This window comes from Prunus persica, chromosome G1, assembly GCF_000346465.2.
Source record: "Prunus persica cultivar Lovell chromosome G1, Prunus_persica_NCBIv2, whole genome shotgun sequence".
NCBI classification, from domain to species: Eukaryota; Viridiplantae; Streptophyta; class Magnoliopsida; order Rosales; family Rosaceae; genus Prunus; species Prunus persica.
Genome location: NC_034009.1, coordinates 6846113 through 6871308, shown reverse-complemented (window position 1 = coordinate 6871308; position 25196 = coordinate 6846113). Strand labels below are relative to the sequence as shown.

At 36.4% G+C, this 25196-nt stretch overlaps 2 protein-coding genes across 2 annotated transcripts; both read left to right on the top strand.

The window, feature by feature from the left end:
• LOC18790538 (flavonoid 3-O-glucosyltransferase) lies at positions 1801 to 10840 on the top strand. Its single transcript, XM_007223985.2, has 2 exons — positions 1801 to 2411; positions 9752 to 10840. The coding sequence occupies exons 1-2, from the start codon at positions 1913 to 1915 to the stop codon at positions 10609 to 10611; spliced, it is 1359 nt and encodes a 452-aa protein (XP_007224047.2). The 5' UTR covers positions 1801 to 1912; the 3' UTR covers positions 10612 to 10840.
• LOC18791494 (flavonoid 3-O-glucosyltransferase) lies at positions 18400 to 20605 on the top strand. The gene is made up of 2 exons (XM_007224067.2): positions 18400 to 18921; positions 19454 to 20605. The coding sequence occupies exons 1-2, from the start codon at positions 18420 to 18422 to the stop codon at positions 20311 to 20313; spliced, it is 1362 nt and encodes a 453-aa protein (XP_007224129.2). The 5' UTR covers positions 18400 to 18419; the 3' UTR covers positions 20314 to 20605.

Here is a 25196-nt window from a genome sequence, read left to right as displayed (position 1 = left end):
TATTTGTATGAAGACATGTTCGAAGTTTGTTGCTATCAGTATAATATGGATTTTTTATTTAAAAAAGTGTATGTCAACATGCTGGCTTTGAGATTTTAAGGGCCTGTGCGAAACTTAAATTGAGGTCCTCATATAACAAGGAAAAACTAAATCTAAAAAACCTAAAATATTAGCATGACTTAATGTTATAAAACAACTTGTTTTAGCTAAATTCATCATTAATTAGCATGCAATGACAATCACAAATTCATAAAATTTTAAACTTTTCAATTTGAGAAAGATAAATAATAAGTAAGTTCAGTACAAACAATAAGCGAAGAAAAATGAATTTATTAAGAGCTCCTCTTTGAGATTGAGCCAATTGCTTAAGTTTTCATAGTTGTTTTATACATCCAGAATTGTATTGCCTAGTAGGTGACATGTTTATATATAATACAAAGAAAAATTTCAAAACCCAGCTAGTAATATTCCATATATATAGTTTACCGTTGTTTCATGGATTGATGTGAATATTTTATATGCAAGCATGATAACACCATTTTCTCCAATAACACACACCCTCTTCTCCTAAGACAATCGGGTAGTTGGGGAGACATGTGTGGGATAATAAAACTCAAGTCACTCTATTGATTTGAGACCAACAACCCCCAGGGAGGCTGTTCTTTCTTTGGTTTCAACATCTTGTATTGTTTGGTGTCCCATGAATTGGTGCTTTCATTGAGACAATATTATGTACTTAAACAAGTTTCTCTTCTTTGGTTATCTAAGGTAATTATCAGCTTCTTGAAGCTTCTTTGGCATGATGATTTCTATAGATGGCTTGAGCTCTTTTTGGCCCCTTGTAGCCTCCTTACGTGCATGTATTGATGGTTTAGAAGACTCCAAGATTACGACCCCCTAATACTCAAGTTCAAGGTCCGCTATAAAATATTCACAGTTGGATAAAAGTCTCTAAGTTACAAAACTGTTGCCCAAAAATAATAATGTTGAAAGTAGAGAAAGTATGAAAGGAGGAGAAGAGAGAAATCAGATTGTGGTGTTTTTCAAATGTGGAGTGACCTTTTATAGGCATCCAACAATTATAACATCCACATACAATTTAACCAGAAAATTAAGGCAATAAATAAATAAAACAACTGAAAATTCAAATGGTATAACCTCATAATAAATAGGAAAACAGCCAAATGAATTTAAAAGAAAATTTAAAAGCAAACGTTTAAAATTTTAAAAGCCTTAAATATCAACAAAAACTTATTTACCCGAACCCACCACATGGCAACCTTTTTATAATATCATCATCACCATCATTGCATACAGATGGCAGTGGTTGCTGAGAATGGCTGGACAAGCATAAGCCTGCATTTGTGACAAACATCGAAAGTGGGTTTCCATTTATTTGTGGTGTGCCTATGAGATATATATATATATATGTATATATATATATATATATATAGTCCTGATCTCTTGGACCACAGGAGTCCAAGAAATTGTGGTCACTCACCGTTGGATATTAATCTAATGGTTCAAAAAAGTTTCTTAAAAGGAGTTCAAGATTGAGTGAACCGTTGAATTTACATTCAACGGTGAGTGACCACAAATCTCTTGGACTCCTGTGGTCCAAGAGATCGGAACTGTATATATATATAGTGTAATTCATCAATAACACAAAAGGAGATTTTTTAAAACACGTTAGATTGTTTTTTCGCTTACTGTATTTGTGGTCAGTTTTCTTTGTCAAGTATTACAACCCCAATATATCAGACTGGAGGACTTGTTCGTTTGATAACCAAGTATTCCATCTACCTTTCTATAGCCACCGACACCCTTCTGCCCTCATCTACTTGTTCCTCATATATAAGTAAGTCACAGTCTCTACAGCTAGCTAGCACAAAGCCAAGACCTTCTAGCAATTATGGTAGGAAACCCCAAACCCCAAACTCACCATGTTGCCGTTTTGGCCTTCCCTTTTGGGAGCCACTCAAGCGCTCTTCTCGACGTTGTTCTCAAACTAGCTCCAGCTTCCCCACACGTCCTCTTCTCCTTCTTCACCACTTCTAGAGCGAACACCTCCCTTCTCTCCAAAGTCTCGCCTTCGAGCTTCCACAACGTTGAGCCTCACGACGTGGCGGATGGGTTGCCTGAGGGTTTCGTGCCCTCAGCCAACTTTGAGGAAGCTATCGGGTTGTTTTTGAAGGCGGCGCCCGGTAACTTCATGACGGGTTTGAAGAACGCCGAGGCGGCGACGGGTTTGAAGGTCAGGTGTTTGGTGACCGATGCGTTCTTTTGGTTCGGGGGAGATATGTCGGAGGAGATCAAAGTGCCCTGGGTGCCGGTTTGGACTAGTGGACCACGGTCACTTCTTGTTCATGTAGAGACCGACTTCATGCGGGAAAGGGTTGGAACCGTTACTGGTAAGCAATCAATTTCATTTAATTGCATTTTGTGAGCATCTCTATGTTTCTGAAATGTTTATTTTTGTTTTTGGCAACTGAAATTTAGATATTAAGTTCATACATTTTATAGTTAAACCAATTTTGGCCATAGGAAACTAGATCCATTGTTATGTATATATTCTAGTATATGTCTACTGGTTTGCCTGAAGAATCAATTGATATTTGAGCACTCTTTTCTCCATAACCTTTCTACTTTTTATATTTTTGGATACAAATGATATTCTACTTTAAGGGTGGGGAATTCTAACTCAATTGTATAATGAGGAGCGCATATCCTCTCTAGCAAATTTAACTGAGTCCTTATCTGCCTTATTCTTTGTACTCTAGTCCAAAACACTACGTGTGATTGAAAATGGAAAATATCCAATATTACCTTCCCTCCATTCGTATTAACAATTTCAAATAACTTGAATAGCGAAGAGCTAGTAATTGTAATTCTATGTTATTTCCTTTTTCTCTTTTATCCTACATTTACTCTCATTTTTCTTCTTTCAACCAATTCACTTAGGCCTCCATCATGTGCATTTTTTTTTGGGAGATTCACTATTAGAAACATACCCAAAGCCTATTTACAATATAACAAAAAAACCTTTAACTTCTTATAAATTACAAAATTGTCATCAATTTCTTAAAACAAGCCAAACTCCAAAACCTCATAAAAATACCCAAAACACTCAATAGGGCATCAAAGTAATTTAATAATCAAAATTAAATTCAAGAAGGTCAGCCGTCATTTTTTGAGTTTTTTTTGGGTTTGTTTATAGAAATTAAATGGTATAGTGTTTATCTATATTATTAGTGCTAAGAATAGGTATACGACTAAATATCTTTTTTTTTTCCTCCTACTAATACTTTATTCAAAGTTAATACATAAAACTTAGAGATGAATTACAATATTTTGGTTAAAGATATAGTCACAGTAGCTTTTTTGTTTTTTTTTGGGGTGAGAATGTGGCATAAATAGTATTTGGGCTTTTGGAGCATTTTTTCTTCTTTTGACTAAGATATAATCAAACAGAGAGTGAAATGATATTTTTGGCAACAATATTATATAATCTTTAGAATATACAAGTATAGGGTTCAAAGCAAACTTGTGATGTGGTTTTCTTTTTTTTATTTATAGAAATTCTGTAATTGCATTCATAATTGATCTAAAAAAGTAATTAGCCACAAAGAATCATTACAATAACAAAGCAATCTAACATCAAAATTAAGATAATTTAATGCATCGTGAATGGAGGAAGTAGGCACTAGAAGGCCAATTTATTAATCTAACTATTGTCTGCCGTGGTCCGGTACTTATTGAGTTGCATATTTATTTATAAAAAAGTATTCTCATGTCGGCAGAGAGGGTCTATTCCGAATGTGAATCAGACACATATTCATACAATAATGTTTTCTAAGATCTATCTCCAATTGAAAAATTCCCATCTTTCTTTCCAAATACAACTATTTTCGCACTAAAAACACTTTCTCATATAGCTTTTATTTTAAAACACTACATAGTTTACTATTTTGGAAGATAGGAATACAATTTCACCTAATTAGCATAAAGTCAAAGACCAAAAATTTTGTGTCATTGAAAACTTGAACCTTGACCCTCAAAGGAGGATTGAAATGGGTACTTAGGTGACGAGGGGTAACTTTTACGACACTTAAACAAAACGCAACAATCTTCACACACTTTAGACCTTCACCAAGTACACTTATGACTAGTCAATTGCTAGGCATGAACAACCACAATCAAGAATACGCACAGAGCATGCCACAATGTACCTACAACCCTAGGGGGTTGTTTGGTACACAGGCTTGGCTTGGACTGGCTTGGACTAAATTTAGTACCATGTTTGTTTCATTTAATTCTAGTCTTAGATGAGATTGCTAATACCGGGCCCACCAAAAACACCTCCTTAAGAGGGGACTACTAATCCCATGTAGAAAGGGAGGATTAGCTAGTCCTATGTTTACCAATGTATGAGATGCATATATTATATTGTAATACTAATAACATATATTACTATTATTATTATTATTACATACACATATACTATAATGTATATATATACACATATACTATAATGTATATATATACATGTATATACACATATACAAGTATATATATACACATATATACATATATAATATATATAAATACATATAGATATATACACATATATTATTATTATAATATACTCATATACACATACATATTAATATTATAATAATAGCATACATGTATACATGTATATATGTAACATATATTATATTATATATTAAGGTACATATATACACGTATATACATGTATATATATAAACACATATATACATATATAATATATAAATACATATAGATATATACACGTATATTATTATTATAATATACCCATATACATATGCATATTAATATTATAATAATAGCATACATGTATATGTAATATATATTATTATAATACATATATAAGTATATATACATATATGTGTATATATTATACCCATGTATGTATTATAATATACATATACACATGTATATAGACATATACATTATATATTTATACTATATGTATATATATATTATAATATACATATATACACGTATATACATGTATATTATTATTATAACATACCCATATATATTATCTATTATAATATACATATGTATATGTATATGTATATGTATATGTATATGTATTATACCCATGTATATATTATAATATATAAATACACCTATATACACATATATTATATACATGTATATACGTATATATACATGTATATATGTATATATATGTATATTATAATATATAATATATATACATATGTATTTTATGATATATAATATATATGTATATATACATACATATATAATATACATATATACACGTATATACATGTATATTATTATTATTATTATTATAACATACCCATATATATTATATATTATAATATACGTACATATATATAAATATATGTATATGTATTATACCCATGTATATTATAATATACATATATACACCTATATACACTTATATATATATGTATGTACGGTTTATATTATTTAAAATATATAATATTATTATAATATACTTATATACATATATATACATATATATTATATATATATATTATAAAATACATATATATATTTTTGAAAAAATAAAAAAATTATAGTCCTAGTCCAAGCATACACCAAACGCAGGATAAGTGTTATCCAACTTAGACCAATCCAAGCCAAGCCAAGCCAGTCCCTAAGCATAGTCCATGTCAAGACAGTCCTGTGTACCAAACGAGCCATAGAAGATTACTAGTGACAACCTAGGCACTCAGAAGGACCCGTCAATCTAGGCATCCCCTGTGCTAGCAACAACTATGGTGAAAGTGTGTGAAATCATCATAATCAAGTAAACACCAAACAACAGATAATGATGACTAGTCAACTATAAGGACACAAACCCAGAATTCATACAATGACTAGTCAACCACTAAGAACACAAACCCAGAATTCATACGATGACTAGTCAACCGCAATTCATACGATGACTAGTCAACCACCAAGAACACAAACCCAGAAAAATTACAGAGATGCAATCAGAAATTGTTCACCTAGAAACCCACCATTGGGAAAAACTGGGGGTCATCAAATGACCAGGCAATCCACTAAGTAGAAAAAGATTCTTACAAAGGAACACAAGCAAGCTCAAGAAAAACCTAGATATATTTAAGAAGATGAGCTATACCTCCTTTGTGCAATCTTCTTCTCCAACTTAGCAAAGCTTAAAGCTCAGTTCTTCATGGCAATGGCAGCTCCTTCTCCAGCTCATTCATCCCATGGCACTGGCTTGCAAGCTCCAACTCAGACAGAAACCAAAATTTGGATTCAAAGGAGAATGACCAATTTCTTCAAGAAACCATACTCTTGAAGAAATCAATCTTGAATCTGACCTAGATATATATGAGAGAGTGTTTGATTTAGCAAGATGAGGTTTTCATATTTCAAATGCAGTTTTCAAAAAGAAACATTTTGGAAAACTCAAATATGAAAAATATGAAGGTTACACTTGAGGAAGAAGAGAAAGTTTACAGAGAAACTTTCCAAAACTTGCCTACAAAAGTGACGACTGCCAAATGAGGAATCCTTTGGCCTTTACACCCAAAACTTCCTTAGGTCAGAATCACCACATGGCAGCAAAGAGAGAAAGAAGAATAAGACAAAACAGTTGGTTATCTAGCTGGAAATCCTATAGAGCAAGTATGACTAGTCATACGAGAAACAGATGACTAGTCATCATTTTATGAAATCAATTTAATGCAATGTGATGCAACACACAATTTACCTTTGTCAATTTGCTTGAACCTCCATATGATAGTTGTTAGTTAAGAACACCTAGAGAAGCTATTCTTAATCTAAACTTGAGCTTGATAAAAACAATAAAAATCCTATTACAAAATTGTCAAGGGAAGCCAAAAGAAAAACCCAAAATGCATACATTAACAGAAGCCTCACTCACAAACCACTACACCAAACTTGTTTTTGTGATATTTATTCAATTACACAATATTTATATAAATAATCAAAGGTTTAAAACAATTAATTTCAACACAGATTCACACAAAAACTGCAAGCACAATACAATGTAGATATCAATGATGTAAAATACATATATATATATATATATATATATAAACAAAAACAAAAACTACAAACTCCGAACTCCAAACTCCAAATAAAAACAAAAACTATTTTTATAGAAACAAAAACTGCACTGCAGAACCATGATGCAAGTACTAAAATTAGTGAGGAACCAAAATGCAAAACCATGATGAAAGTATTAAAACTGAAACAGAAACTGCAATGCAGAGTCTGAGTAAAAATGCACCTAGTAAACATGAGGAACTAAAAGTCAAAACCATGATGAAAGTACTAGAAAATTATACAAAAATCTCTAACCAAACAGCACCTCAAACTCAAATATGATTTTTTTTTTTAAAAGCCAAAGTAAAAACAAAGACAACATCAAAGAGTTCAAAAATCAACTTATAAAAACTGAAAAAAAGAAAAAGAAAATTTAAATAACAATTTGATCAAGAATACACATACCTCCACAGCAGAAAAACTGAGCTTCACATCAAAACATTAATACTACAATAGAAGAAGAAGATCGAAAAATACACTGCATTCTCTATAAAAACCAAAAGTTCTCATATTTAAGTGAGATTTTAAAACAAAAACAAAATTGTGAATATCAATGATGTAAACAAAAATGAAAAAACAAAACAAAAACAAAAACTAATTTTATAGAACCAAAGACTACACTGCAGAGTATGGGGGAAAAATAAACATATTAATAAGTGTGGAATGCAAAACCATGATAAAAGTACTAAAATGGAAACTGAAACAGAAACTGTAATCCAGAAACGAAAATTGCAATGTAGGAATGGAAACTGCAATGCAGAAACAGAAACTGCAAACCACATTCTTGTTTGTTTGGTTTCTTACTCCATGGTAAAATTGATTGGGTGCCGAACTGAGAGAATAAAAAAAGAAGCAGAAATGAGAGCGAGGAATTGATTGATCTAGATGAGCCAAACAACATTAGTGATGGAAGTGACATTTCACTAGACAGGGGCTTGGATATCGTGGTGCTATGGTCCCGTGACTGCTGGACTGCTCTAGACGAAATTGACACAAACTCCTGCGGTTTGGGTTGGGTATTTTGGGGAATGATAGAGAATGTGATGGCGAGCAACTTTCATGAAGGAACTATAGTGAGATAAGGTGGTTACGGAGACGAAAACTTGCTGTCAAATTGGGCTTGTGGCAGGCCCCGATTGCTAGACTGTTCCAGCCAAAATTGCCCACTAACACTGGCTGTTTGGGTTAGGTATTTAGGGACGATGATAAAGGAAGTGATGGCTAGCACCTTTCGTAAAGGAATGACGACGAGATAAGGTCGTTACGACGACTGAAAGTCACTGTGAAATTGGGAATGTGGATGCCTTGTTTTCCAGTCGAGAGAGAAGGGAATGATGAGATCTGATTTTGGTGAGGCTTTAAACAAAAAGGGTAAAATTGTATTTTTACCTTTTTAATTTAGACAGGCCCAACAAATCTGGGCCTCCTCTTTGGCCAAATCCAAAACAAAATTTGCTTCCTAAGTATTAAAACGCAAACAGAAATACTCTATATCTCAAATCCTAATTAATAAGAATTGTTTTGTCTAATACCTAATTTTTCTATATATATTTCCATGAGTTGGACAATACTATGTGATTTATTCATTGTTTAACAAATGTTTTATACTCAATTGTTTTTTGGTTATTTTGTTTATAACTTCAATTTTGTTATTTTATATTAGTTTATTTTTACGAAGATTTGAACCTGATTAGTTTAGACACTTTCACTGTTTGATTTTAATTTCGATTGTTGTATCTTTTTGTTTTCAATATTTAGATTTGTTGAGACTTAATGTAGGACGTCCGATGGAAACTCATTGTTAGGTTTATATGTCGTGCTCTTTTAGGGTGCTTCTAATTTATAGAGCATCTCCTCTAACCAAAAAAAAAAAGTAGCCGTTAGATCGCCGTGATTAATTACTATGGGCCGCTTCATAATTGGACATTGAACCCGTTTCATATGATGGACGTTGTTGTGGTGTTGGGCCCTGCTCTATGATGGGCGGCTCATTTGAAAAGCCACCAGACTCACCGACAATGAGCCCGTCTCTCTCTCTCTCTCTCTCTCTCTCTCTCTCTCTCTCTCTCTCTCTCACGTGCGCACCTACTGAGCAGGCTGCAGCCCAATATAAGGCCCCCAAATTTGGACCGGAACTGTAGGTAAAACCCAAAAAGGTCTCTTCATCTATATATATAAAGCAAAAGGCAAATAATGGTAAAACATTCAAAATATCAGAAAATGCCCTTGGTTAATGCAAACATTAAGAATTGAAATTATTAATTAAATGAAGATAATATAGTAAATTCACACTTTTTCATATTAAATTAAAAAAAAAATCAGATAATGAATCCTATTTGTATGGAACACAACTACTCATTATCTTTTCTAATTCTAAAATAAATTTAAATTTTTTTTAAAAATGGCCTATCACAGGCGCGGAGAGGCTAGTTCTAATGAAAGAAGAAAAAAAAAAAAAAAAAAAGACCCCCATAATTCATTTCAACCCAAAAGGGCCCCCATAATTCATTTAAATTTTTCTCAACTTGCAGCTTCTTCTGGCTCATGAAGGACTTTAATTCCTCTAACCATTGCCTCTCTCTTTTTTTTTTTTCCCTTTTTTTTTCAGGAGGTGGAAAACAGGCGCTTGACTTCCTTCCCGCATTTTCAAGATTTCAGATATGTGACTTACCGGATGGAGTAGTAACAGGGAACTTAGATTCACCCATAGCAACCCTGCTGCACAAAATGGGACAAAAACTGCTCAAAGCAACTGTTGTTGCGGTTAACTCTTTCGATGACGTAGACCCTGAAATTGAGAATGCGCTAAAGTCAAGGTTACAGAAGTTGCTCAACTATGGACCGCTGAGCCTAATATCAAGATCACCACATTCACCTGAAGACGAAAGTGGTTGCATAGAGTGGCTGGACAAGAGCAAGCCCGCATCTGTGGTATATATTGCCTTTGGAAGCGCGGCAACCCCACCACCTCATGAGCTAGAAGCCCTAGCTCAAGCATTGATTGAAACTGGGTTTCCATTTATTTGGTCATTTAGGGGCAACATAGAGGATTTCTTGCCCAAAGGGTGCAACAAAAGTAGCCTAAACGGGAAAATAGTTTCATGGGCTCCCCAAGTGCAGGTCTTAGGACATGCCTCAGTTGGGGTTTTTGTGACACATGCTGGGTGGAATTCGGTTATGGAGAGTATTTCAGGTGGGGTGCCTATGATTTGCAGGCCATTTTTTGGCGACCACACGCTCAACATGAGGACCATAGTGGCTGTTTGGGGAATTGGAACTGAGTTTGAGCGAGGGGTCATTACAAAAATTGGAATGGTGAAGGCCTTGGAACTTGTTTTGAAGCATAAAGAAGGAAAGGAAATGAGAGACAAAATCGGGGCCCTTAAAAATCTTGCTCTACAAGCGGTTGAATCTAATGGTAGCTCCAGCCAAGCTTTCAATAGCTTGGTGGACATTGTCACCAAGTAATATAAATCAAGTAGAAAGCTTGGAGATCAATTAGAATAAAATTGAAGGCTTCTTAGATCTAGGTCCAAAACGATTAGTTGTAATTGAGTTTAGTCCACGTGTTTTTAGTTTTAGTTGTAGGTCATTTGACATTTATTACTTTTGTTGTTGTGTCGATTTTACCATTTGAGATCAATAAGAAAAACACATTGAACAGATAAATTTAATGCATTATTTCCTTATAATTGAATTTTAGAATTCAAATTTTGAATTCCTTCCTTGATAATATTTGAGTGATGCTATTTTCACTCACCTGTCCTATTTCCTCACCCATCTTATCTTCAAAATTTAAAAACAAATTTATCCATTTGTGAAATGACTTTTAAGGACTTAGATGATAAAAAACACCTATTCTCCTTCATCCCTGTCAAACCCCAACCCCTCTCTTCTCTCCCTCATCCCGACCAAATTCAAATCAAAATTCCAATAAAGTTTCAAAATTCCCAACTGGGTCCAATCCAATTCCATCAAATTTCTCCTCAATTTCTGAACCCAAGGGCACAAGCTTTCTGTTCCATTTGCTCAGTTTGCTCTTTGTCTTCTTTTTAATTCTGGCTCCGTTATTATTTTAGTTCAGTGGAGAGACGATGAACATTGAGAGTTATTTTTTTTAAATTTTTTAATTTTTAATAATACTTTACAGAGGATCCCACGTGTTTTGATTGACAGAGGTTGAAGGTTTGAAGTATGCTTTGAATGAAAGTAAGGAGAATTTGCTTGAATTAATAATTAAAAGGTAGGCAAAATTGTAGCAATGGTCCCTCAAATAAGGCCCTACTTTACTTTTCGTCCCTCAACCTCAAAAATTGTTATGATCATCCTTCAATTAGATATCGTGTTGCATCATTGGTCACTCCATCAATTCTGTTAGATTTTCTGTCAAAATTAAGGGCAAATTGGGAAATTCTTGTTAAATATTTATTAGATAAATAAGCTATTTAAAGAAAAAAAAACAATTGACACTACCCAAAAAACAGCCACCTTATCCCCATCCCCACTTACCCAAATTTATCACCACAACCACCCACCTTAACTCAACAGCTTCCACCTCTGCACTTTTCCCTGCATCACCAAGCTCAAGCTCAGCACCACCAGGCTCAAACCCATCAAAATGAGCAAACCCTCTTCCACCCCACCACAGTCCCCCTCAATTGTAACAATCCGATCCTAAATTAATTTTTAATTATAAATTTATTCAAGGAAAACACAAAAATACCCCGTGAAGATTTTATTAGGGTTAAAGTTGACTTTTTGACTAGGAAGGAATTTGGGAATTCTAATGAGACCGTTGCGTAGGGCATATCGAGAAGAGTTTGTAGACACGTAGTGGACTCGAATCAGAGTTGTAACGAAAAAGATACGATCAAAATACCTTCAGTGACATAACCGTAATTTTTACGAAAAGGGTTTAATAAAAAATCTGAAAACCCTCATTTCCCTCTCTCCCTCGCGCAGCACCCCCTCCCCCAACTGTAAATCGTGACCACAGCCTCCGGTAGCAACCGGCCATGGGACCGGTACCAATTGGACCGCCAGCACCTCAACCCGCCGCATCCTGGACCCCGTCGGCCGTGTATTTTGCCAGAAATTGAAGAAAACTGACTGGTTTTCTTTCTATAATTCGCCACGTCACTCCGGCAGTTTCTGGCCACCATTTCTGGCAAACAAGGTATGAATTTTTATCTACTCTTCGAGCTCTAGCTGATGGTTGGGTAGGATTGGAATGATTTCTAGCCTAGGTAGATCAAACCACAATCCAAAGTTTGGCCGGTTTTCAATTTGAAATTCCGGCCACTTCCGCCATTTTTCGGGGTATGTCCAAGAACAAAAGTGACTCCAAATGGAATTTTACACCTAGGATAGGAAGCTTGGCTGGCGGTTTGGAGTTTTTCTGGCTGCCAGAATTTCTCAAGGTACCCACGCGCTGCCGGTGCGTGGGCCTGGAAATGGACCAGCATTAGGTCCTAAAATGATCCCCTGGTTCTCACGAGCACGTAGGTACTTCCGGATTCCAATTTGGTTATCGTTTGATCGTCAATCAGTTATCACATATTAGGCGTTATTCAGGTTCGACATGTCCAAACCCTTGGATTGACTCCATTTACTATATGTTGATCTAGGCACTCCTATGATCGTGTAGGAATTCACGTATCGTGGATCGAAGCCCCGGATGTTCCGATTTAATAACTTGAAGTTTGTGTTTTGCAATAACTGTCCGATCGTGTGATCGGGGGTGATCCAACCGTTCGATCTGGACCAAATTTGCAGCATGTGTATCCTAAACCTTGTAGAACCCATAGGAACTTTCGGATTAGAATTTGAGGGGTGTGGGCCCCGTGGGCCCGTTTGACCATGTTTGGGTAGTTTGACCCTTGGTTGACCGTGAGTCTTCCGAGGTAGTTTCACCCTTCTAGGAGGATTAAAATGACCTTATTGACAAGTCTTGACCGTTATGTGAGTTATATAAAAGGTCAAGTTATTTGTGATTATGTCTTGGATGGATTTTTGGGGAAAATCGGGAATTTAATATTACGGTTTAGTGTGGGAAGTTATATGATTACATTATGTAAAAGTACACACTTCCTATACGTGCATTGGAATTTCCGGCGTATGGGAAGAATGTATAATTATTTAGTCTCACACGTAGCGTTGGAATTTCCGGCGTATGAGACACTTCCCATATGTGGTGTTGGAATTTCTGGCGTATGGGAAAATTATGTGATTATTAGGTCTCACACGTGACGTTGGAATTTCCGGCTTATGAGACACTTCCCATACGCGGCGTTGGAATTTCCGGCGTATGGGAAGAATGTATAATTATTTAGTCTCACACATGGCGTTAGAATTTCCGGCGTATGGGAAGATTATGTGATTATGAGGTCTCACATTTAGCGGTGGAATATTCCGGCGTGTGAGACCTTGTGATTTGTTACGAATTATCACATGTGGCATTGGAGAATTCCGGCGTGTGGTAAAAGAACAGGGAGAAGAAAAAAGGATTATTTTACTATATCGAGGAAAGATTGATGCTTAAAAGAATAATGTCTGGTGTGTTGTGATTTAAGGAAAAAGGGAAATGAATAATTCTAGAATTTACTATTTTGTATTGCTGTAATGGATTGTATGTTATTGGAACCGGAATTTTTGTTGGAAGAACTACGTGTCGTTTGATTCCTCACAAGGGATACGTAGGTAGCCTAGGGTTTTACGTAGGTGTAGCCGCAGACCAAATTTTACTTATATTGTCTTATTTAGTTTGGTTCTAACCTTGTCGTTGGTCCTGAACCTCGGCTGAAACCGAGGTACGATTAGATAACTGTTCATACTCCCGGCTTATCTTGAAGATCTTGATTGCATCGTGCCATTGTTTATCTCAGCCACAGTAATCATCTGAAACTAGACTATCGTAGTCTAATTAACCTAGAGCTTGATAAATTACATGTGCAATTACAAAGTTGTCATGGGGAAGCTAAAAGCTTTAGCTAAACATAACCTAACAAGTAGGCAATCGAACAATATACCTACACCATAGAAAAATATATCTACAAGAGTATATAATAATAATAATAATTAATATATCCACATAATTATTGTATATCTCGTAATTATTGTCTAATAAATTAATTTTACCACGATTTATACTTCAGGGGTATAATAAGAACAACTAGATAATTTTAAAAATAATAATAATTGATCTACATCATAAAATACAAAATAAATAAATAAATAAATATTTTAAAAAAAAATTTGTAATCCTATTTGGCAGAAAAGTTTGAGTTTATAAGGAATTTGACTACTTCCCCCATTGTCAATTAATTTTGGGGTGAAACTTCTGTGTTTATAAGGAATTGGACTACTTCTCCCATTGTCAATTAATTTTGAGTGAAACCTCAACTTCCTTGAAGGAGCCAAGCTTTTTCACCTTTGTAATAATGGAATTGTGCTGGTACTGGGGCGTGGACCATGCGATACCATCATACTTAATTTCCTTGTCTGCTTTCAGATCGTCCCAAATACCGCAGAACAGATTCATCAACAATAAATTCTCACTCGTTGTTCGTTTGACAACCAAGTACCTCTCAGCCCTGTCATTGCCGCTTCACTTATTATTTCAACCACCAAAAATATAAATAGAGCACACTCAGCAGCACCTACTCGTCTGCCTCCAGATCTATTTTTCATATAAATAGAGAATCAAGTATCTCTACAGCACAAAATGAAGACCATCCAAGATCTTATTTTATATCAATAAAAAAGAATAATAATTTAAATATATTTAGTAGACGTGTTACAATTAGAGATTATTTAGGGGCACGTCATCTTTGATTTTGGTGGCAAAGCCTGCATCCTTGATTACTCGTTTGTTGCTTTCTGTGATGTGTGGTTTTTTTTTCTGTTTTCAAATAACCCATTCATGTTCTGAGAATTACACAAACACCTTCTAAAGGTTTCAAAATCCTTACACATTACCTTTTTGTAGATGAGAGTTGGTTTTAACAACAACACGTCACCATCATTCCTTAAAGATGACTGGTCGGTTAGAATGGCGGACAAGCATAAGCTTGAATGGGCGGCACACATTGTCTTGGGAAGTGCGGCAAACACAACCGCCTGATCATGAGTTACTAGCATTTATTCAAGCATTAATTTTGGAGACACATTGTCTTGGGAAGTTATTCAAGCATTAATTTTGGAGACACAAGTTCGGTAGGCTATTCCTCTGAGAATGTTTTTTCTGTTTTCAAATAACCCATTCATGTTCGTGAGAATTACACAAACACCTTTTAAAGGTTTCAAAATCCTTACACATTACCCTTTTGTAGATGAGAGTTAGTTTTATACGGACATCAATATTTTTTAAAAATTCGAAATGTCAAAACTAACCTTGTATAGCTATGTTTTTTTTTTCTTTTAAAAAAACAAAAAACAAATTATAGTCATTAAAGGGGAAATGGGTTCCTCACACACACTTAACTAAAGTATCATGGAGTTTGAACCTGAGATTAATGGTGTGCAAGTTAAAGTCATTTTGCACTAGGCTAGACCAAATTTAAATGCCAATTAAACCTATTTAGTAAGTTGAAATAGCAACTATCTCAAAAGCAAATAATAATAATAATAATAATTAAAATTAAAAAAAATTAAAACATCACCACCTCATGTGTTTTCCTAGACCTTTCCCTCCTCATGCAAAAAATTTACCTATAATGGGGATAGCAAATAAGCCACTAAAACGTCAATAGATGTGATACGCGCGTGCCTGAACAAAGGTAACAGCTAAGTGTTTAATTTATGTCGATAAATGAATTCATCTAAAAAGTATTTTTGTTAATGTCTCATCTAAAAAGAACATCATTTTAAAACTATAGTAAAATTATAATGTATAAAAACTAGAATTATCTTTATAACAAAATTAAGAACGGGAGTGTCCCATTTATTTGGTCATCATTGAGGAACAATAGAGAATGTATTGCCGAGAGGATACGACAAAAGTAGCCTAATGGAAGAGTAATTTTCTGGCCTCTTTGAGGAGAAACACTTATATAAAATTGAAATAACACTATTTTGTTATTCCTGGCCAATCATAGTATGCCACACGTGATAACACTTTTATATGGCTGTCTGTAATTGGTCGAGGATTGCACAACAATGCTATCTCTAACATCTCACATCGACCAATGGAGAGAGGGTGATGTGCCTTATATACGCATGCCCATCTCCATCTAGCACAGGCCTTTTGGGAGCTCACTGGCTTCGGAGTCATGGGAACTCCGAAGTTAAGCGAGTTTGGGCTAAAGCAATTCCAGAATGGGTGACCCACAAGGAAGTGCTCATGAGTTCCCAAAAACAAAACCGTGAGAGCATGGGGGGGCCCAAAGTGAACAATATCGTGCTACAGCGGAGCCGATCCGGAGTGTGACATAATGGTATTAGAGCCACTCTGCCATATGGTGCGAGTGTGCCGACGAGGATGTCGAGCACATAAGGGGAGGTGGACTGTAACATCCCACATCGACCAACGGAGAGAGGGTGATGTGCCTTATATATGCATGCCCACCTCCATCTAGCACGAGGCCATTTGGGAACTCATTGGCTTCGGAGTCATGAGAACTTTGAAGTTAAGCGAGTTTGGGCTAGAGCAATCCCAAGATGGGTGACCTATTGGGAAGTGCTCGTAAGTTCCCAGAAACAAAACTGTGAAGACATGGGGGGCCCAAAGCGGACAATATCATGCTACGGCGGAGCTGATCCGGGGTGTGACATAAATATCCCCGTTGCATACAAGTTTTTCTGCTCCCGAAGGGCAAGTCATAGGACAAACCTCAATTAAGGTTTGTGTGACACATGCTGGTTGGGATTCGGATATGCCTGAAGTTAATAAGCTATAAACTCGAATGTAGCCATATGTATATTTAGTGTATTCAATTGAGATTTTAATATATTTTAATTACATGATTTTAATGTAATGGATTTCAGCCGGATTTGTAATTATATGATTTTAATAGATTGCAAATACATGATTTTACTTATGATTTTAATTCACTTAGGATTTTACTTATGATTTTAATATATTACAATTACAGGATTTTACTTATATTATTTCTATACAAGCTTGAACTCTATCACCCAGCATCATTCAAATAAATACATAACTTGAAGGCATATACCATTACACTATGTACAAGGACATATCATGATTGTGGCATGAGAGCAAGTCAGAGCTGAATCAAGAATGTAGATAGAAAATCATCATGAATATGTGAAGTGGGCTAGAGTGTCACCCAAGTAGTTATGCATTTACACTAGTTGTTGTTGAACAATCACTTTGACAACTATTTGTTTCATCGGTTTAGATTTTGAAATAGTTCATGAGTTCAGATTTTGAAAAATTAATGTTATCTAATGACTTCTTAACATCTATGCTTTTGATATTTTCATCCCCAAAGAGTAGGAGATTCTAAAAAAAGTACCGAAAAGATTATTTTGCTCCAAAGAAGCTTGTCTACAAGGAAAGAAGAGCCATTGAAAAATGCCCATTACCTCCATAAGAGGCAATATCTTCTCTCTTGTTAATGTGTCTTTATCGTCTCTCTTATGAAAGGTTTTATTTGATACAGTAGAAATCATGAAAAAATAGTTGGAACAAAAAAAGTATGAGAGCATATATGAGAATCAGGCATAGGAGGGTGGGATTTGTTATGTTTATTGATATTTATATCACACACTCAAAAGTCTCACACAATACACCATTCAATAAAATACATTAAAATCAATAAGTTTTTGAATACCACGATACTTTTTTTTTTATCTTTTAAAAGTCCTAACTGAATAACACCGGACTTGTATTGATTATTTAAAAATCCTAATTGAATACCACTAGACTTTTGTTGATTACTTAAAAATCCTAATTGAATACCGTTGTACTTTTAAGCTTAAAAACAATCCATTAAAATCTCAATTGAATACACTCTCCTTAAGTTGGTTGAGCTTTTTTAGTTCCACCAATGTGGGTAAATGTTTGAAACTTACATACACCCAATAAGTATTTGTGTAAACCCCCTATCAAAATCATGTGTACTTTGAGTTAATTGAGGAACCAAAAAAAAAATCAAATGTTAGATTTGGAAATTGGCTAGATAACAAAGTATCTCCATCTGCTTTTCTTTTACGACCTAGCCAGCTGCCCTTTTCCTCCTATATAAATAGAGCATACCAGAGCACAATCTCTACAGCTAGAGCTGGCACAAAATCAAGACCATCTAACAACTATGGCAGGAAACCCCAAACACCAAACTCACCATGTTGCCGTTTTGGCTTTCCCCTTTACGAGCCACCCAGGCAGTCTTCTCGACCTTGTTCTTAAACTAGCTCCAGCAGCTCCACACGTGCTCTTCTCCTTCTTCACCACTTCTAAAGCCAACACCTCACTCTTCTCCGAACCCTCGTCCAGCTTCCACAACGTGAAGGCTCACAATGTAGCTGATGGGTTGCCAGAGGGCTTCGTGCCCTCCGTCAACCCTGAGGAAGCTATTGGGCCGTTTCTTAAGGCAGCCCCCGGTAATTTTATGAGGGCTTTGAAGGATGCTGAGGCTTCTACGGGGTTGACGGTCAGGTGTTTGCTGACTGATGCCTTTTTTTGGTTCGCTGGAGATATGGCAGAGGAGATCAAAGTGCCTTGGGTGCCGGTTTGGATAGGCGGACCACACTCAATTCTTGTTCATGTAGAAACAGACTTCATACGGCAAAGGGTTGGAACCATATCCAGTACTGGTAATCTATATCAATAAGTGGATAACTAAGGAGTATATAGATGCATGCCCGTTTTAGTAATTGCATGTTGTGAAATTTATATTTGATTAACTAGCGTTTTGCACATATATAGTCAGTGGTGGATCCAAAAAAATTTGCATTTGCCTTTCCGGCCAAAAAATGGCCAAAGAAACCCCACAAAGTCGGGCAAAAAAAGCTTAAACCTGACGCCTCAAGGCTTACTCTTCGCCTCAACAAGTCGCCATTTTAAAACCTTCATATGTATACACAAATAGTAGTAGACAACTTATTCGAATTATTTGCCTCTTTCCAATCGATTGTTCATCAATATGATAAAAAAGTTCATCTCTATGTGTATTTCATATTTCGGCCATGAACGAAGCCAACCTCATGAATTGAATACAAGCTTCCAAAATTCAACCCCACGAGCCAATCCTTTTTAATATCCCAAACTGTCTTGTACATATAGTCCGTGTCCATCAATATTCATTATTCTTATTGATATATAGTATCATTAATTTTTTTTTTTCAGGGGGTGGAAAACAGGCGCTTGACTTCCTTCCTGGATTCTCAAGATATCAGATACCTGACCTACCTGAAGGAGTAGTAACTGGAGACTTAGATTCACCCGTAGCAACCATGTTACACAAAATGGGACAAAAGCTGCCTAAAGCAGCCGCTGTTGTCATCAACTCTTTTGATGATTTAGCCCCTGAAATTGATAATGTGCTCAAGTCAAGATTCAAAAGGTTACTCAATTATGGCCCCAAGAGTTTAATATCACAATCACCACAATTGCCTAAAGACGACAGTGGTTGCTTGGAGTGGTTGGACAAGAACAAGCCTGCATCTGTGATATATATTGCCTTTGGAACCGCGTTAACCCCACCACCTCATGAGCTAGAAGCCTTAGCTCAAGCACTGACTGAAACGGGGTTTCCATTTATTTGGTCATTTAGGGGCAACATAGAGGATTTCTTGACCAAAGGGTACAACAAAGGAAACCTAAATGGGAAAATAGTTTCATATGCTCCCCAGATGCAAGTCTTGAGACATGCCTCAGTTGGGGTTTTTCTGACACATGCTGGGTGGCATTCGGTTTTGGAGAGTATTGCTGCTGGTGTGCCTATGATTTGCAGGCCATTTTTTGCGGATAACATGCTCAACATGAGGAGCGCAGTGGCTGTTTGGGGAATTGGAACTAAGTTTGAGGGAGGGGTCATTACAAAAATTGGAATGGTTAAGGCCTTGGAACTTGTTTTGAAGCATAAAGAAGGAAAGGAAATGAGAGACAAAATCGTGGCCCTTAAAAATCTTGCCCAACAAGCGGTTGAATCTAATGGTAGCTCCACCCACGCTTTCAATAGCTTGGTGGACATTGTCACCAAGTAATATATCAAGTATATATGTGGAAAGCTTGGAGATCAATTAGAATAAATTTGATCATCTTTTTTCAATAAAATATGATTTTCATTAAACTCGAATGTGAGGTTCATGTATCTATTAATAATTAGAGGTGTTCTCATGAATGGGCAGTGAAAAAGGGCGTTGATTTGCATGTCAATAGTCTCAGTAGTCTCAATGAACTTGTGTAAACACTTTGACTCTGTAAAATTGAGGAGGACCTTTTCCTCAAAACCACATTGGTTGTAAAGAAGAACTCCTCCTCAATGTTAAAGAGCCAAGCTTTTTCACCTTTGTAATGATAGTGGAATTGTGCTGGTACTGGGGCGTGGACCATGCGATACCATCATTCCTTATCTGCTTTCATATCGTCCCAAATACCACGAAACAGATTTCGTCAACAATAAATTCTCACTCATTGTTCGTTTGAGAACCAAGTATCTGATGGGGATCAGGATCCGGACACAGGTCACCAACCACATACACGAGTACCGAAATCTAGGACAAGTGCAAACTCACATATATCGTAGCAAATCCATGCCACAAATAAACTATTTTATTAATCATCAACATATATATATCCCCCTACAACTATTACATTAGCCTTATTTATAGGCTTTACAAGACTTGGACACCAATGGTCCAAAAGTAAACTAATTAATTATAAAATCACACATAAATAATAAAAGATATCCTAAAACTACCTAAATAAGAAAATAATAATATATCATGAAATAACTAATTAAATGGTAAATATCTATCTTGATCCACCCCTATGCTCCTGCATCAGACTCTCCTGATTGGAAAGAATTCGTCCTCTTCAAGCCTTTGATTGAGGAAAGTCCGAGTAGAATCTTCAATTGCTTCATGTTAATTCTAGATCTTTTAGCATCCAATTGAAACCTTCCTTTCCAAATAAAAAGATATTTGTAATATTTCGTTATTCTTGGCATCTTCTTACTCCTTCTAACAATGCAAATGTTTCTCTCTAGAATCTTCAACCGATTGACAAAATCAACCAGATTTGTGGCAACCTTCCAAGTGAAAATATTAATGCCCATAAAATCAATAATATCTTCAAAAGTTTTCTCAATTCTCATCTCTTCACTGTCCTGATCAACAAATTGCTTTGAACACCCAAACAATTTTTATTGCAATTTTCGCAGTTGCAAGGATCAAATATTGGAGGTAAATCTAAATTTAATAACTTTAATGAAGAAAAAGATGCATCAAAATTACCAAATTCATTTAACCTTCAAAGACACAATGAGAATAACCGTGCCCCTCTTCTTGACTCACACAGCGGAGCGCAATAATGAAAAGGGCTATCTCCCTTGTACTCCCTGTCGAGACTCCCACGGCTTAGAGTATCGATGCGAGCTACTCGGTTTAGATAAGGGTTCACACATCCTTCCCCGTCAGAACTCTTACCCATCTGGGTTCGAGCTTCAATGCGAGCAATGCGTTCCGTAAGTTGCCGTAGCATCCTCCTAATTTCCTCCATGTCATTGTCGTTGTAGTTGTTAACACGACCCTCCATCCAAAAACCTTTCCGATAAAGCAGATCTTGAGCTATAGCTCTGATACCAATTGATGGGGATCGGGATCCGGACACAAGTCACCAACCACATACACGAGCACCGAAATCTAGGGCTAGTACAAACTCACATATATCGTAGCAAATCCATGCCACAAATAAACTATTTTACTAATCATCAACATATCTCTCCCCTACAACTATTATATTAGCCTTATTTATAGGCTTTACAAGACTTGGGCACCAAGGCTACTTGGTCCAAAAGTAAACTAATTAATTATAAAATCACACATAAATAATAAAAGATATCCTAAAACTACCTAAATAAGAAAATAACAATATATCATGAAATAACTAATTAAATGCTAAATATCTATCTTGATCCACCCCTATGCTCCTGCATCAGTATCTCTCAGCCCTGTCATTGCCTCATTCACTTATTATTTCAACAACCAAAAATATAAATAGAGCACACTCAGCAGCACCTACTCGTCTGCCTCCAGATCTATTTTTCATATAAATAGAGAATCAAGTATCTCTATTGCACAAAATGAAGACCATCCTGTAAGTTCTATTTCACATGTAATCTATAAGTACTAACCTTGAGAAACCATTAGAGCAAGTGATAGGAGCATATTTATGCTACTTTGCAATCTTATTTCTTTGCATTTACTTAGTTAATTCCCATTTATTAGAGTGATTTAGCTTATTTTTGACAGGACCCGACCTAAATTCCACTTTGGAATCCGAGTCGAACCCTGTGCGTGTTCGACACCTGGCAGGTGCTGAGCACAAATGACCTAATTACCCTTTTAACAAAATTTCAGTTTAAAAACAAGCTTGACTTCTACCAAAAATTTGGCGGAGCCTCCCCTGTAATCTGAACAATTCCCAAATTTTTACCTGTCAAAATAAGCATATATATACAATCCAACTGCCTGCGTAAGTACATATATACAGTCCAACAGTTTAAAACTAAGTTCTAGGGTAGGTTATCAGAGCAACACTAAGAAAATACAAAAGAAGTCAGCTAAAAAACATAGAGCCTACATCAAACTAAGGGAAACCCGGAAAGTGGAAAACGGCCCTGTGGTGGGTCACTGTGCACGCCTACTGCCTGGGGGTGCAAAACATTGAAAATCGTGAGTGGACCAAAAACAAGGTTTAGAAAATAGTATAAGAACATGCTAACCTCACTTGTAAAAAAATTTCTGAAAACAGAATCAATATCCTCAAATATACTCATACTGAACTCATGCATTCATATTTATACATTAACACCAAACAATACTTTTGCTGGAAGATATTAAGGTAAAACTCAACCTATCATTAAGGCATACTTATTTATTCTCGCCAAAACCCTAACTTACTATTTATACCTCGTGTCACCGTGGTGACACACCCTTGCAGGACTCAGGGTAGCCTAATCCGCCCTCCTCGCAAGATTCAAAGGACACTAAGCCCACCTGAGTTGCATTTCTCGCTCCCACAGTTCGGATATCCCTAAGTCTCGTGGGGTAAAAGCCAAGCATGCTGACTTAACTAAAGACTCTACTTAAAAATAAATAACACTATCTCCTCTCACCTTAAAACACTGCCATCCTCCTAACCGATTTTAAAGTTCTTACCTTTACTATACTCAGGTACTCTCCTCTCGGCAGCAAGTAAATAAAATACTCAACCTCAATACATGCTAGAAAACCCTCAATCTAAAGCATACTTCCGTAGATCACTAATTGCATAAAATCATTTTGAAAGCAAAGGTCCACTCACCCCTGATCCGAGCTAGCTGAACCTCTTAAAGGTCCTTCCTGCTGGTCGGTCCGTGCCCGTGTGCTTGATTAAACATCATAAATATCTAATTAATAAAACTGCTCGGTAAAAGCATTTAAATAAAACTCTGACTCCTGGCTCCTAGAAGTGCGTGCACTAATTTACAAACATTTCCTATACCCACAAAAGCTTTCCTTATATTTGGGATGGTTGAGAAGTACCTCGGGACTCAAAAGCGCTGAAGTCCCAAAAAGTCAACCCGGGACCTCGTGGGCCCACGACCTTACAATTTTGATCCGAAAGCGCCTAGGGGTTTTAAAATACCTAGGACATAAGTCCGGATAGTTTGACCTCGATCAGACGATTAGATTGACCACGATCGTACCATTGGATAATTATTGTAAACCTAACCCTAGGTTCACGATTTCGGAGTATCCAAGACTCCAATTCACAATCCGTCGAATCATACACGATGCTGAAAATGTCTAAAACAACATATCTGAAGATGATTATGATCCAACGGCCAACTGTATTAAACTCGAAAATCACACAATATCCGATATCCGTTCGGGGTTCGAACGTTGTCCAAATTAAGATCCGCGAATTCCTACGCGCTTGTGATAACACCAGGATCACACTAGAACAGAATGTGTTATCTACCCTGCGCATGGGTGGCTTGATAAATTTTGGCGATCGGAAAACTTCAAAATCCTAAGCCCAACTTCCTACCCTAGGTTTAGAACATGATTTGAAGCCACTATTGTTCTTGAACTAACCCCAAAAACTAGCCGGAAGTGGCCGGAATTTCATTCTCAAACTGGCCAAACTTTGGATCGTGATTTGATCTACCTAGACTAGAAATCGTTCCACTCATACCCAACCATCAGCTAAGTCGTGAAAAAAAGGTAAGAATCCATACCTTGATCGTCCGATTTGGTGGCAGGAGACGGAGATCAAAAACTTGGAAGTTTTGTCAAAATTGGCGACTCCGTTTGAATTTTCCGGCTGTTTCGTTGCGACTGGCTTCGGAGCTCGGTCGGGGAAGGTGCTGGGGTGGCGGCAGAACAAGCCCGGTGGGTTGGGTTGTCGGTTGGTGGTGGCTGGGTGGTGATGGAGGTTTGGCTAGGGAGGACGCATGGAGAAAGGCTACGGGGAGAGAGAAGAGAGACTGAAGGAGAAGAGGGAGAGAATGGGGTTTTAAAATCCTGACTTTGTAAATTACTGTTTTGCCCCTCTACGTACTTTGACCGTAATTTTTGCGTTATGACCCCGATTCGAGTCTACTACGTGTCTACAGACTAGTTCCGTCGCGCTCTACACAAGGGTGCAAGGAGAAATTTCCAAACTCCTTCCCGATCAAAAGTCAACTTTTTTCCTTACTAAATTATTCTAGGGCAAAATTATCTTTCTCCCCAATTAATTCATGATTAAATATTATTTAAGGACCGGGTTGTTACAATTTTCGTACTATTGTAGGTCCAGATGGCAAGATTGGCAAGAAAGGGCATTTTGGAGCATTTTAGAGCAGTTTTGGACTTGGAATGGATAGCATATGCATGGG

Bases quoted from the DNA above. Each gene is read 5' to 3' on its own strand.
- LOC18790538 (XM_007223985.2), top strand. From the start codon at position 1,913: ATGGTAGGAAACCCCAAACCCCAAACTCACCATGTTGCCGTTTTGGCC. The intron at 2,412-9,751 runs GTAAGCAATCAA...TTTTTTTTTCAG, and splicing joins AAGGGTTGGAACCGTTACTG to GAGGTGGAAAACAGGCGCTT.
- LOC18791494 (XM_007224067.2), top strand. From the start codon at position 18,420: ATGGCAGGAAACCCCAAACACCAAACTCACCATGTTGCCGTTTTGGCT. The intron at 18,922-19,453 runs GTAATCTATATC...TTTTTTTTTCAG, and splicing joins TGGAACCATATCCAGTACTG to GGGGTGGAAAACAGGCGCTT.